The 14,579-nt window shown below is 37.6% G+C and overlaps 1 protein-coding gene across 1 annotated transcript; it reads left to right on the forward strand.

The window, feature by feature from the left end:
* The first annotated feature begins 608 nt into the window (after positions 1-608).
* Positions 609-8,976, forward strand: IGIP (IgA inducing protein). Its single transcript, XM_032250570.1, has one exon. The coding sequence runs from the start codon at positions 8,647-8,649 to the stop codon at positions 8,806-8,808; it is 162 nt and encodes a 53-aa protein (XP_032106461.1). The 5' UTR covers positions 609-8,646; the 3' UTR covers positions 8,809-8,976.
* Positions 8,977-14,579: the final 5,603 nt, after the last annotated feature.

A 14,579-nucleotide genomic window follows, 5' to 3' on the forward strand; every position in this document is an offset into this window, starting at 1 on the left:
CACACAGAGATTTCCAGATGATTTTAGAATGGGACTTTCTGAAACTGATCCTTGAGTAGCTTTCATAGCTCCACAATTCAGTTTATTTTACATGTGAACATAATTTTAAGATTTTCTTCACCATAAAAATTGAGATACCAAGTCTAATGACTTTTTCCCTTTTTAAAATCTTTTGAGTATCAGAATGAGATCTTGCTGTCTACGTAAAAGGATGCTAAAACAAGGGCATCTGTAGCACCTTAGGTTTGGAATAGTTGGTGATGACGCTAACATTTATAGTTTATTATCCCTAAATTTTAATATCTTCAAAATTGGGAGCTACACACACACACACACACACCACACACAAACACACCGTATATATGTATATATACATATTTACATATACACATACATATATATGTATACACACACACACACCCCTCCATGAGAGTGGAATAAGTAGGAGAAAGAATTTATTGGAATTGCTTACATAAATTCACCAAAGTTATTTGTGCAGATTTGTTTGTTAAAGTGTATCAATTTTTAAATCATAATATTTCTGTTTAAAGCGTATCAATTTTTAAATCATAATATTTGATGTTAATTTGGTTAACATGCAATAACTTCATTGCTTGTTAACCAAATTTTGGCCATTCATAAGTACACTATAAAACTAAAGTGATCACTGCTATTCATGAATTAATTATTATAGAGTTTTCTTTGCAGAATTTGTGATTTTTTTTAAGAAAAGCTGATTTTAATATTAATATTTAAGAAGGTATTTGATCCTAAAACAAAACCTAAATTTAAGGCATAGGCCATTTGACAGGTCCTTTTTGAACAGAAATTTCATTATTGTAGGCTAAGTGAAAATAAGCCAGAATTAGCATGAGTCAGGTAGAATTTCATGATACAAGAACAACCAGATGAAAAATGAAATAATTATTGGTTCCAAGCCAATGAATCTGCTAAACTAACTACCAAGTTTTGATGTTGAATGGGCCAGGCAATTTATATCTTTAGGAAAGCTGAGTGTGGCAAAGGTCACTTGTTAACATTTTTAACAAGAATGTCATAACTACTCATTCATTTTATTTTGTCCCCATGTTTGGTATTTGTTTTGGTTTGTATTTTTCCTTCCTGATGTCCTTTGCTTTTGTGGAAAATTGTCCTGTCGATAGGCAGAAACATGGTGGTGATCCTCTATGTAAAGTTGCTTCTTGCACATCAGAAATATTTCACTTGTTTTGGAATCACAAGATTGTCATGTTTTCATAAATACACACATTGTTTTGATTATTGTTAGCAATTAGCTTATTTTGTAGCATTTCATGGAAAAAAAATTTAAGCTAAAGAGTTTAATTTTCTTGATTTCGGTTCTACTTTAATAGCTTAAGAGGCCTCCAAGTTCAAGGACCAAGTCCTTATATTCTAGAGTTGTGAAAAACATGGAAATACTGTTGTTAGTGTGTGTTTTGGTCTAAGGTAGATTAACACAGAAGGATCCTAGGAGGATTTAAGAAAATATGTCCTTATTGTGAAGTGGCAGTTAAAGTTATGGGACAGGTGACTTACCTCTTCATCTTGACTAGCTCAATGATAGCCATCAGCTATTGACTTACCAGACACATGTTGAGTTTGAGTCAAACTTGCATTTAGCTGGAGTGGATTGGCAGTTTTCAATGCAGGTAGTTGTTGGTGGCACTTGACCTACCTCCTTGTAGATCTGGCATCTCTCTCCTATCCTTTTTGTTTCTCTCTCCTTTTTTATTCTTGTAGGCCTACCAGTGGCACTCAAGCTTACTTCTTCAGAGAGAAGTAAATAAATTTCTGACTCCTGCCTTAGAACATAGCTAAATGATGATCCAGAACAATTTCAGTATTATGAGGTAACTGGGCAGTTTTTTTTTCCAATTGCTATTTTCCCCATAGTCTTAAGCTGGCAGTATGAAGGGTATCTAAATTAATGTTTGTTAAGAAACTTGTGAACTGAAGACAGTAAGAGGTATGTGTATTTTAGGTAAGTTACTGGGATCTGAGACTTACTGGTTTGGAAATTTGAGAGTAGGATGAGGAGAGCTGTTTAATGTGTTTGTGGATGGGCATTGGAGAGGTATATAGGGAATGGTTTGGAAGTAAAATGGGAGGAATTTTTACTAGAGGTAGGAAAAGGTACTATGATGGAGTCTGAATGAGAGTTATTTACTAAGGAAATGAAGTTGACCTTCACTAAGGAAGTTTCAATAAAGCCGGAGAAAATGGGTCCCTCACTGATTATGAGAAAACTGTTACTTACTACAGCTAGAGTTATGATGGTGATGAAGTATTATACAAGTCTGTTTTCATGTGTAGCATGTTTGCTTTTCTGGGACAAATTAAGTAGCACAATTGTGGAATGACAGCTTTTCTGGTCAAGGCAAGTGGGTGCTGGGGAGTTATTATTTTGAGGAAAAGAAAATTTTAAGCTTTTGGCAGTTATTTTTAAACTATCGGAAATATTTATCACACATACTATCTATTTTGTTGGGCTCTTGTTACAATGTAGTTTACTTTTCAAAATGGTCCTTAGATCAAATTATTTGATTTTGCAGTCCACAAAGATACTTATTATTCCTTGCTTTTATAGAACTTTGAGACTTTGGCCCACACAAATTTCTTAGACGAAGGACAATAAACCAGATAAAAACACTAACTTGCAATTTTAGGTATCTTTTTTATTTCTTTTACATTTGCAACCATAGCAATCATTTAACCTTGTGGACCTTATGAGGCCCTTAATAATACTATATTTCTAAAATTAGACAACATACCCCCCAAACTCATGTTCCTGTTTCCCCACTTTGTCTCTTAGTTTAAAATTGTAGTATTCCCAAGAGTTCAGTGGTGGCAAATATTAATAAAATAAGTTATTAATAGTACATCTTGGTGGTTCATATGTCCTTTGTAGGGTAAGCTGATAGTGTTTAGATTTCTGTTCCTATTATTCCATTAGTGTTTTAAGTTAAGATAAAGAATTACTATAATATTTGTTTTTAAAGTTACATAATTCAAGTATGTTTGGATTAACTCTTTGTTGTCAAATTTAGTATGGATTTATTCCCAGTGATTTTGACAGATTACTTTCAAGTTTCATTTTACTCACATCTCTATATGTTAGTGATAAAAATCTCTTTTAAAAATAGCAAAAAAGAGGTTCTGATTTTGTACTTTGAAGGTAATTTTTCTTTTTTATGAATGTCAAGTTCATTAACAATAGCAGGATTATTTTTACTATAGCTTGTTTTGTAGAGTTGGCACTTTAGTATAATTTTCACATTTTGTGTCAGATTTTAAATTATAATAGTTAAATACTATAACTCATTTAAGTCAATGCAGAGCCTTCTTAAATAGCCCCTCCCTTAGAAATTTGTTTAAAAAGAAGTGAATTCCCAAACCTGTGTCAAGAAGTAGTGATTTAAATGACTGTGAGACAAGTCTTTGAAAGGCTTCTTTAAGCCTAGTCAGTGGAGATAAATGATAGCCCATGTCCATGCTGCATATAGTTGTTAGGGTTTATAAAGTTGTCAATGTGTAAAAGTGCAAAAGCAGGAAAGACTATGTAAAGTTGCCTGTAAAATTTCTAGTTATCATTATTTGCACTATTTATCTTTGCACTTGATTTTTTGAAAGTTGACTAGTCACTTTCACTTTTGTTTCTAGTCTTTTCTAATTTCATGCAGAATTATGTTTTCAATATCCCACCCAAAGCAAAACTTATATGCAATTAAATATACTTTATAAGACCAAGAAAATATTTCTTAGTGTTAGCTGTGTAAAACAAAAATTTGTTTTGGTAAAATTTTTAATATGGACCTTTATTTGCCGATAAAATCCTTTGTAAATGTGAGCTTTATTAAACTGTTTAAATAGACAAAGTTAAAGCTTAGGATAGGAAATATATATGTGTGTGTATATGAAATGATGTCTTTGAGTTTCAACTTCCAGCCTGAGATGGCCTGGTTTTGGTGTGTTGGTTTGTTTCACTAAAGTCAGTGAGATATGTATGAGTCTAGCTGGGTACATGCTTACAAAGCTGGAAGTGAGGTGGGTGGCAAGTGGCAGCTCCCTCTTTTGTGTAGTTTTCCATAATGTTCATATAGTTTCCTCATGGTCTAAGTGATATAACTGGTTTTAAAGTAATTATATTGAATATTCCTTTTTGGAATTCAGGGTTGAATCACTTTTTGAGGGGGAAGGGAAGCAAGGGTAAGAGACTTTATTTTAACCAGATGCGGTCTTACGACCTCAAAGATGTGCTCCAGAAAGAAAATAACAAAAAGTATACCTGTGAACATATTTTTTGTCTTGGTGATATTATGCAACACAGAATTGCAAAAAAATTTAAAAATTGATAGTTTTATCAATGGAACAGAGAGATGGGTTTTTGACTAAAATGACTTTTTAAGTTATTTGGTTATTTCATTTCATATTCCCTTTCTCATAGCTTTGTACACACCTCATACTTAAAACAAAGTGAGAGGCCTCTTTTCAGATCTGTTTTATTTTTGGAATGCCTGACTGTGTTTCCGGATTGGGGAGGGGGGAGTTTTACTTCTTGACATGCTCTTAGCATGTTTTGCTAGTCATTCTGGATCTTACGTTTGTAAATTCTGTTGAAAATTCAGTGATGTATTTGAAATGAGAAGGTCCTCTATAACATAGTCTGAATGTTTGTGGCCAATTCAATTGGCTTTGTTTTTTGCTTTGGATAGAAGTTTAACTTCCATTGTTCAGATTTTAGGTTTATCTAGTGAAATTGTGCCAGGTAATTGTCTAAATATGGACCAATTTTGGGAAATGAAGGTTAATAAGTGAATATTTGATTCTAGATAATCCCTTATTCAAAATCATAAGTCAAAGATTCACATCAAGAGTTATCTAACTTTTGTGTTGTCAAATCTTTAAATGTGGATGATATTCAGCATTATAGCTACGAATTTCATTTAGGAAAAGAGAAAAATTCAGTCTTGGAACCTTTTCTTGGAGACTAAATTTACCACATATCAAAAATGAAAAAATTTTAGAAAGTGGATTTGATTATTTTTTAATGGAGTTTAACTAGCTTAATTAATGATTTTTCCTAGTTCGAAGTACTTATTTTCCCAATGTGAATAAAGGGAAAGGATCAGCAATTTGTCTCTGGCCTTTTTCGAGGCCATTTTCAGTTTTCTGCCCCCATTTCCCAGTCCTGGTATAAAATGAATTACGGGTATCCCTCTAAGTCCCTATAACCCTTTTTGGGGGTCACAGATAACTTTGATAATCTGATGAAAGTGTGATGGATCCTCTCCCCAGGGAAAAAAAATGCACATAACCTGGGTAATTTTGCATACAACCTCAGGGGCATCACATATCTTCTGAAACCCAAGTTAAGGATTTCTGCTCTAAGTAAATTGTAGAGAATTTTAGCGCAAATCATTGATAAAATTGGGAACCAACTATTGGCTTAAAACCTTTCAGATTGGAATTATTGTTAGATGGTGGCCCCTACTAGCAAAATGTGACGTTGCAACCAGCTTTGTTAGACATTATAACATCCAGAGAGAAGGGAAAAAGAAGCAAAGCTCTGAAAGCTATTTATAAGGAGTCAGGGCATCTCTAGACATGGGAGCCATTCCTGGTTCAAGGCAGGGGTCAGGGTGCCTGACAATTTCTAGCAGGGTAGAGTCTGATAAACCACAATGCTCAGGATGCCAAGGGGTTAGCCATTATCTTAACCCCTTCCTCACCAAAAGATTTTAGTTTTTGTCTGTTGGGAAACAAGATGTCACTAGGGAAAAAAAGATTTGCCTTACAACTTTGCTGGAACACATCAGTTTGGCGACGTTTGGACACTAGTGTTATTTTTGAGAAAGTGCATAAAACCAAAGTAAATTATTCTCTATGTAGAACATTTATTTACTAGTAACATTTGTTTGGGTGTATTCGCTTTGACAATTTTTACCAGTAAATATTGGTTTTATTTAAAACTGGGAATCCAGTTTATATATAGGATAGTTGATATATCTGTTCTTCCCCCCATGTAAAGAATAATTAAAGATTTATGCATACTTTTTACTTTTCTCTCTTAATGCCATGGGGTGGGGTGGGTGGGTGGGGGAAAGATGTTTCAGTCTGCAACTGACAAAATGTCTTCTTCAAATTAAAAAAATTGAGAAGCAGCACTTTAAGTCTAACTCTACACCATTTTATTGCATGTATTAGTTTTAATAATGATTTTTGGTGCATGCCTTTGGGCTTATTCAAAAGTGTACAATAGGAAAGTATATTTCCTTTCTTAGAAAGGAGATGTTTTCTACTTTGCAACATGTGATTACAAAAATCTTCCTCTGTGGGAAGATTAACCATGTATTGAACTACTGAAAAGTATATATTTTTAGATATACAGAAGGAATCTACATGGAGCAGCATTCAGACCTATATAGAAGTCATAGCATTCTGTATAGGACCAAAAAGGAAATAACATTAAACACTTAAACAGACTTTGTTGGGTAGAAATACCTTTAGATCTTGTATTGACTTCCAAAAAGAAAAAATGCCACAGAAGTTTGCTGAAAACTTTTGTCGTTTGAATTTTCTCTGTCAGTGTCTTTAGCCCAAATACAACAGCTTTGGGTTAGCACACATATAAGAATCAAGAAAACAAAGCTCACTAAATAAATCAGCCTGATTTGCCAATCCAGCTTGACTGAAATAAGTAAACTAATCACTTGCAACATGAAAAACTGTCCAACTCCTCTAAGGTTCTGACAAAATAAACTTGGCTGATGTGGGAAGACTCCCACTTTGATTTCTGACCTGACAGTGAAGATTCATGCTTGACATGATTTCAAACTTTACAGTGTCTGTTTAAGGAGCTATGGTACAGTTTGCTAATTCAATCCCAGATACCTGTTGATTACCTGTGAGATCTAGAGTCCAAAGTAGCCAGCAGCCATATCCCTGAGTGCTCTGTGCCCATCAGATAAAGTAAGCAGAGTTGGGACAGATCACAGCTTGGATGATTGACCTCAGGTGCCACAGACAGCCCCAGATTCAAGAATTGTATCTGCTTTCTTGGGAGTCGTCACTGAACTAATGTCCCATACTGTATTACTTACTGTAGACGCTCTCTTTTAGAGGAGGCCCAGAGCACACATCCTAATTGCTAGTGGTACTCAGAGTGGGGGTGCTAACTCTGATGCCCTGACCAAATTCCAGTTTAGGGATGTGGGTCTTCTTCTTGTCATTCTAATTGGAAATGTGCATCACTTCCCATTTTTCCTATTGATCTCAGTGCAAACTACACTAGTCTGTTTCTTTGCCCTGGTCCCAAGTCTTTAAGATGCTGGTGTGTATTATATGGGCTAAGTTAATGCATTATCCTAAGGCACAAGAGTTGAGAAATGGGTGAGCTTGGTGTCAGAGTGCTGTGTGGTTAGAGAGTGGACTCTTGTGATGCTGTGGGGATGAAATTGGCCCTCTTTTAGCATAAGTTGGGGAGTGTGCACTGGCTGGAGGCTTCCAGCCATGAGGTGTGAGCTGAAACCAATTTTTCCTCTTTTCTTATAGCATGTTGAGAAAATCTGTTGGGTTTTCAGCAGTCAGGGAAGGCCGGAGTTCTGCTTTAATCTGGCTAACTGAGGCTAATGTGAGCAAGACTTTGGTTAATTAACTGGGTTCTCAGATGCCACAGACTCCGTGAGAAGTCACCATTATTTTCAATGGTTGTGATAGAATTTCCCCCTAGTAGCCATTATTTTAAGATTATATTGCAGAGTTGCTTTATTTTGAGCTTTTCGTGTATACACAATCCCAAACTGGAAGAAATTTTAAAAAAAAGGAATCCTGCTGTGAAAGGTATATATTACTCTAGATTTTTCTTACTGTAAATATTGTAAGATTGTAATACTGTCGATATTTTATTAACCAACAAATGTTAATCTATGTGAATTCAGACTTATTTTAAATGTGCTTCTTATTTACTGTGTGTGGTCCCTGTTGCTGACAGTATTAAGTTATATTCTGATGTAAGATTAACTTTATTAAAGAATGTAAACATTAATGTTTCCTTATGGGAAAACAAATAAAGTATAAAGAAGACAATTCTTTTCATTGAAATATACTGTGTATTTACACTTGCTAGACCCAGCACCACTTATAAATTTAGTACACTGTTCAGAATTTTAGTTAACACAGCTGACATGGTTGTGCTCTGTTTGAAAGTCTAAGAATAGGTATTGTTGGAATATACAGTTTGTATTTGTCTGCTGTGAATCATAATCTTGAAATTTCTAATCAAGTTTGTAAAATTTTTATAGTGAAACATTTTAATGACAATTTAAAAATTTATCTTCTCTAAAGAATGGTCAAAACAATATCCTTTCAGAAATAGAATTGTTCTTTAATATCTTTCCAAAATGACTTTGGTTAAATGGACCAGATGTATATTAGTTAAAATTTAGGACTAAGTTGTTGATATTCTTTGAGTTTACAAGTTAATCCTTATTGGAGATGTGCCAATATACAGTTAGAATATCATTAATTTGCACTGTTTGGGGACCCCATTTAAGAATGCTGAATTTTGCCAACTAAGAAGTAAGCAAATACAATTTAAAAAGTAAATTTGAGCATTCTGTATTAAATATGTGCAGTTATTATCACATGAAGAAACGCAGTGTGTCGGGCTGTAATATTACCATATTTGCTGTCATGTTCTCCCATCTCAGTGCTGGGAACTCACCATGTGGAAACCAAGCAAACGTGTTGTGCATCAGCCGGCTTGAGTTTGTTCAATATCAAAGCTGAAAACTAGCGAGGTCTGCTGTACTGCTTATTGAAGTATTGTGATTCTTTTAGGCATTGATTCTTATAAAATATATACTGTAACAGTATACTTTGTACAGATTTAAATTTTATTTGAAAAAATGAAATAAAGTAGGCAAAAAAATAAAGATGTTTATTTTTCATGTGACTGTATAAACAGATCAGTCTTTTGTTTCAGTGCTTTTGGGGGGAAGGGGTCTGGTTGCTCTTGGATTTTTTTTGTTGTTGTTGTTTTAGATATGTGGAAAGTGTTAGGACTCAGTAGCAGGTATACTTGCCTGTTACTTATGATCATTTATTGGCTGCAGGCATTAAGTGTGCTCTCTCATACTAGAGAACTCTATCTTCTGTTTTATTTTAAAATAGGCTTGTTTATTTTTTAAAATTTTATGTGAATGGCCTCCCTATCCTGGCATATTGGGTTATTTAAAAAATTCTCTGGTGGTATGACAGTTAACCTAGCTATCATGTTGAAGAGAAGGAAAAACTTTTCCCATATATCATGCTCCATTCTCGTGGGAGGTTTTTTGTTTTCTGTCAGTTACAGTTAAAAAAAATTAGTTATGGTTACATACTAGTTATACTTATGGAGTACACATAACATTTTGAAACAAGCATACAATGTAATGATTAAATCAGGATGTTTGGAGTGTCCATTACCTGAAGCATGTATCATTTATTTGTGTTAGGAACATTCCAATTCCACTATAGTTATTTGAAATATATAATAAATTATTTTTAACTATAGTTGCCCTATTGTGCTGTTGAACACTTAGAAAATAGAGGATACAGTTTAAAATAAAATACCTTTCAAAACTTTTTCTAGTGAGTGGAATGACAGACGATGAATGAAGCTACCAATAAAAACAAGACACAGGAGCCATCCCTCAGGATAGTTTCAGTGGGGCCTTCTAGAAGAGTAGATTGTCTGACCAACAAGAACCACTCATTTTGACATCTAACTTAAAAACCAACAAGGGCCTCAGAAGCCTCGGCTATATATTTTCCTCAACCTTTTTAAGTGGAGTTTGAAGTTTTATTTGTAGCTTTCTCCTTTTATTTTATATTTTTTTATGTTTTCACTTACCTTCAAGCTGGATATGACGAATGCTTGGGGCAAGTAGTTCTCCAAGATACCTGGAAAAAATTAGACTGAAAAATCTCTCAATGTTACTTAAGTATATACAACAGCAGTTATATTCTAAAACTTGATACATGTCCATAGGCTAGCTCAAGTTCATTTTATTACAGTTCCAGGCTTCCCTGGGGGAATCCCAAGAGAGTTAATTATGAGTATTGCTTTGTTGTTTTCTTGCTAAAAAGGCCCTCCTTTGGCAGGGCGTGGTGGCTCACACCTGTAATACCAGCACTTTGGGAGACCGAGGTGGGCAGATCACTGGAGGTCAGGAGTTCAAGACCAGCTTGGCCAACATGGTGAAACCCCGTCTATACTAACAAACACAAAAATTAGCCAGGCAGGTGGTACACGCCTGTAGTCCCAGCTACTCGGGAGGCTGAGGCATAAGAATTGCTTGAACCTGAGAGGTGAATGTTGCAATGAGCCAATATTGCACCATTGCACTCCAGCCTAGGTGAAAGAGTGAGACTCTGTCTCAGAAAAGAAAATATAAATAAGTAAATATAAAGGCCCTACTTTGTAGTGGACAGAAGGATGGACTAGCTTCCACATCTGACAGCCACCAACTTCAATAAAAATAATGGAGAAATTTGCTTTAAGAAAACTGAAAGCTGAGGATGCCAGGGTGCCACTGTTTTAGTGAGGTAGGTGGGATGCCTAAGAAAGTTCAGTTTCCCTGATTTGGGGGGTTCACACAGAAGACAGGTGGCTACTTCCTGAAGAAGAAACCAGATTCTGCTGTCCCCTCTGCAGAGATCAGATAAATCCTTAGGTCCCTGTGGGTCCCTGTCCAAGAGGAGGACTCTTAAGCACAGGAGGTTGTGGTGGAAATTCCAGCCATGATTTACTCCCAGTAAGTATGGGAGTGAGAAGACAGGAGTCAGGCCCTTCATCTTTGAAAGACTCCAAATAGTCACACCTGTAATCCCAGCACTTCAGGAGGCTGAGGCAGGTACCAGATCAGGAGATTGAGACCATCCTGGCTAACACTGAAACCGCATCTGTACTAAAAATACAAAAAATTAGCCAGGCATGGTGGCAAGCATTTGTAGTCCCAGCTACTCAGGAGGCTGAGGCAGGAGAATTGCTGAACTTGGGAGGCAGAGGTTGCAGTGAGCCGAGATGACGCCACTACACCAGCCTGGGCGACAGAGTGAGGCTCTGTCTCAAAAAAAAAAAAAAAAAAAAAAGACTCCAAATAGGACCGTGATTAAATATGTCCAATGGCCAGTTGGACAGCAAGAGGCCCTGAGGTGAGGTCCTACCAAAGGGCTGCAGGAGGAACATCCCAGACAGCCAGGTCAGAACTACAAGGCAATACTAGTAGGCCCATGGGAAGCCCCACAAGAAAAGAACCCAACATGCTCAAACATAACTATTTATCATTTTTCTTTAGTCTTCTTTTCTAAGATTTAATTGGCTGTCTCTTCCTACCTCCAGCTCCAGTGGATGTTAACTTTAATTTAACCATGTGCTATATCATTTATTTTGGCTATTTTGCATGGCTTTTAGAACTCTCGTTTTTCCTTGTCTCAGTATCAATTTATTTCTAAGCAGTCAGGACTGTTTTGTCTTGGGTACTGAGTTTTGGAAGAGGTCCTGCTCTTTCAGGACCAGTGGAAAGAGAGTTCTCTTTTTCAGTGTTTGCCTGCTAGGTCACCTCAGGGCCAGCACACACCTCCACTGTTCTTATTTCAGCAACCCCTCCCCACCTTCTAGAACTTCAGGAGGAGGAGCCACAGTTTTTCCCCTGAAAATGGGGGTTCTACCTAAATACTGCAAATCTTCAGAGTGTTTCCAATGACATCAATACAATTTTCCTAGCAATATTGATTTTCATTCACTTCTATTTCCTCACATTAGGCTATTTGGCACTTAGGCTGGCAGTGAGAAAATGTCACAAAACAAACTCATTGAATGTTGCAGGGCTTAAAGGAATAGGATATCCCTACCTTATAGCTAGCAGGGTTGTCTAGTTAACCCCACCATTGTAGGCATCCTGGCTTTCCCTGCATGCTCATCTCACACCTTGGACCTCTGTCATCCTTCCACAGAGACTAGCAGTAGCTATAACATAGCTCCACTTTCTGTTTCTGCCAATGTCACTTAGGTAGGTCTGTATTGCCACCATCCCAAATTTTTTCATGCTCACCACACTTTATTTTTTAACCATTGAGTGCTCAAAATATTCAAGGCACCAAGCTAAACAGTTTAGCTGGGTTGTTTTACTTCATTCTTACTATAACTGTGAAATAGGCACTATTATTACCCTCAATTTATAGATGAGGATTCTAAGACACAGAAAGATTAAATAACATGCCCAGAACTCCACAGTCAGGATTCAAGTCCAAGTAGGATGATGGCAAAGCACATCCACAGTCTCAGTCACTCTAATATGTTGCCTTCTCTATCAAGTTGCTTCCTCATCTCTTAATTTGTAGGGTCTCCCTGACTTTGACTTTGCCTCTCCCAAGGATGTATATAGCTCAGTGTCGAAGCCAATGTTACCTTGAGCAAAGGAGGATTCTTCTGCATAGCTCAAAAGCCACAGTTCCTGCTTCAGAGGTTGATTCATGAATGAATCCACATTTTCATTTCCCCCTCTCCTTTCATGGGGGAATGATTTACTCAGAGCAGGTCTGAAGGAAGCTGGCAGATGGCCCTACCAGTCCTCTCTCCACTGCTCTCGCTTAAAGTAAGCACAGCCCTGAGTACTATTCCTACCTCTTCCCCCTTAACACAATGACCTGATCAAAGGGTTCTGTGAATGAGGCTCTTGAATTCTGTCTAGTTGAGCTGTTGATTTCCTTCCTATGCCCAGATTCTATCCTACAGCAGACACCCTTTCTTTCTTAGAGCAGGCCTCCTATCTTAGCCCATGTGGATTCAGATACAAGTTCAACAACAAGGATCAGGAGATAGTCTCTAGGAGAGGATCTGGGTCTGCCCAGATTCTCAAAACCTCACTGTTCACAATTGGTGCAGCAATTTGATCAGCCAGAGAAAGCCATGTAGTTTTCAGCTCAGTTTTGCTTGGACTTTTAAGTTTCTGGAGGCATTTTCCTGCACCCTATAAAATGCTGTTTCCCAGATGTTTCCTGACCTCAAGGAGAGGTCCAGAGTCTGTAATTCTCCAGGGGCTTCTTCCAAAAATAAAATCTCAAGTTCCTTGGGACCTTGGGGTGGTTTCAAGGGCTATGGCATCTGTTGGAGCTCCTGTCTGAAAAGGAAAGATCACAATTTGAACTTGGACTCCTCATGGTTTTTGGTATCCTCTAAAGCAATGGTTCTCAAAGCATGGCCCCTGGACCAAGAACATTAGCATCCCCTTACATTCTTGGGTCCCACTCCAAACTTACTGAATTAGAACCGCTAGGGCTGGGCCCCAGCATCCCTGTTCTAACAAGCCCTCCAGGTGATTCTGAAGCACACTAAAGTGTGAGCATCACTGCTCTCTAAAGCAAAGGTTCTTTATCTCTTTTGGAGCCTGAGATTTGAGAATCTTGAGGCTCTCTTCAGTGCATCACAGATCCCCAAAGGTCCAAGTTAAGAATCCTCGCTGTGGAACATAGAGCTTGTCCATCCATCTCTGGCTTCCACCTGCTCTAGCACCACAGGAGGCATGGCCACATACTCCCTGTTTCTCCTTTCATCTGTATACTGTTGGATGTCACTGAGGGTGTGCATTCCCTGCACCAGACAGCACAGGGATAAGGGCTTGCTACTCCCTGTATGTGCTACAACCGTAGCCCATGTGCTCTGAGCAAAACCCAAATGCTCAGGCATGGGGTACCAGGTTAGGAGTCCAGGACCAAATACAAAAGTGATTCCTCCTGGAGCTAGGAGCTGTGTGTCAGAGCACAACTGCTAAAACTGCTGAACTTCCTGTGACAGTCCTAGCTGGGCTGTGTTGACCACGGCCAGAGCTTTGTCATTGGCCAGTTTTGGTCTCCCAAGAGAACTCCCAAGCCAGGGCACAGACTTTTATTTTCTAGATAAAAGCATCTCAAATTGTACCTTCTTAAGCTGTTTTCACCTGAGTAGCCAGTTATTTGACTCGAAGGGCAGTGCTCCACTTTTTCTCCACAGTCATTCTTGGGCCATGACTTGAACTGGTACTCAGAGCAACTTCATTGGAAAAAAGTTCCTTCTCTAAATTCAGGGACTCATAAGATGGAAGTTGACTCTGAAAAGAGTTCCCAAAGCTACAGAGCTGGGCTGCCCTCTGACTGGTAGAATGTTTCCTTGTTCTGAGAGGTGGCCCAGGAAAGAAAGGCCTGTGTCTGCATTCTCACTTTATGTATCAGAAACAAAAGCTTAATCCCCTCAGAAAACCCATTCCTCTCCCCATCTTAGTCCTTCGCATTACAGTAAAGGACACCACCATATACACATCACTCAAACAAAAAGAGCTGGTTCCACATTCTAGTTTCTTTCACCCCTCATATTCAAACTATATCCTCTGTCTGGCCACACCTTATCACCTACGCCACCGCCACTCTAGCTCAAGTGATTCTCAAACTTTAGCTTGCATCACCTAAAGGGATTGTTAAGACATATACCACTGGATTCATTCCAAGTTGCTGATTCGAAGGTCTGGGATAGGAGCCTGAGA

Source organism: Sapajus apella, unplaced genomic scaffold (assembly GCF_009761245.1).
Source record: "Sapajus apella isolate SASKATOON/1434 unplaced genomic scaffold, GSC_monkey_1.0 scaffold71, whole genome shotgun sequence".
Classification (NCBI taxonomy): domain Eukaryota; kingdom Metazoa; phylum Chordata; class Mammalia; order Primates; family Cebidae; genus Sapajus; species Sapajus apella.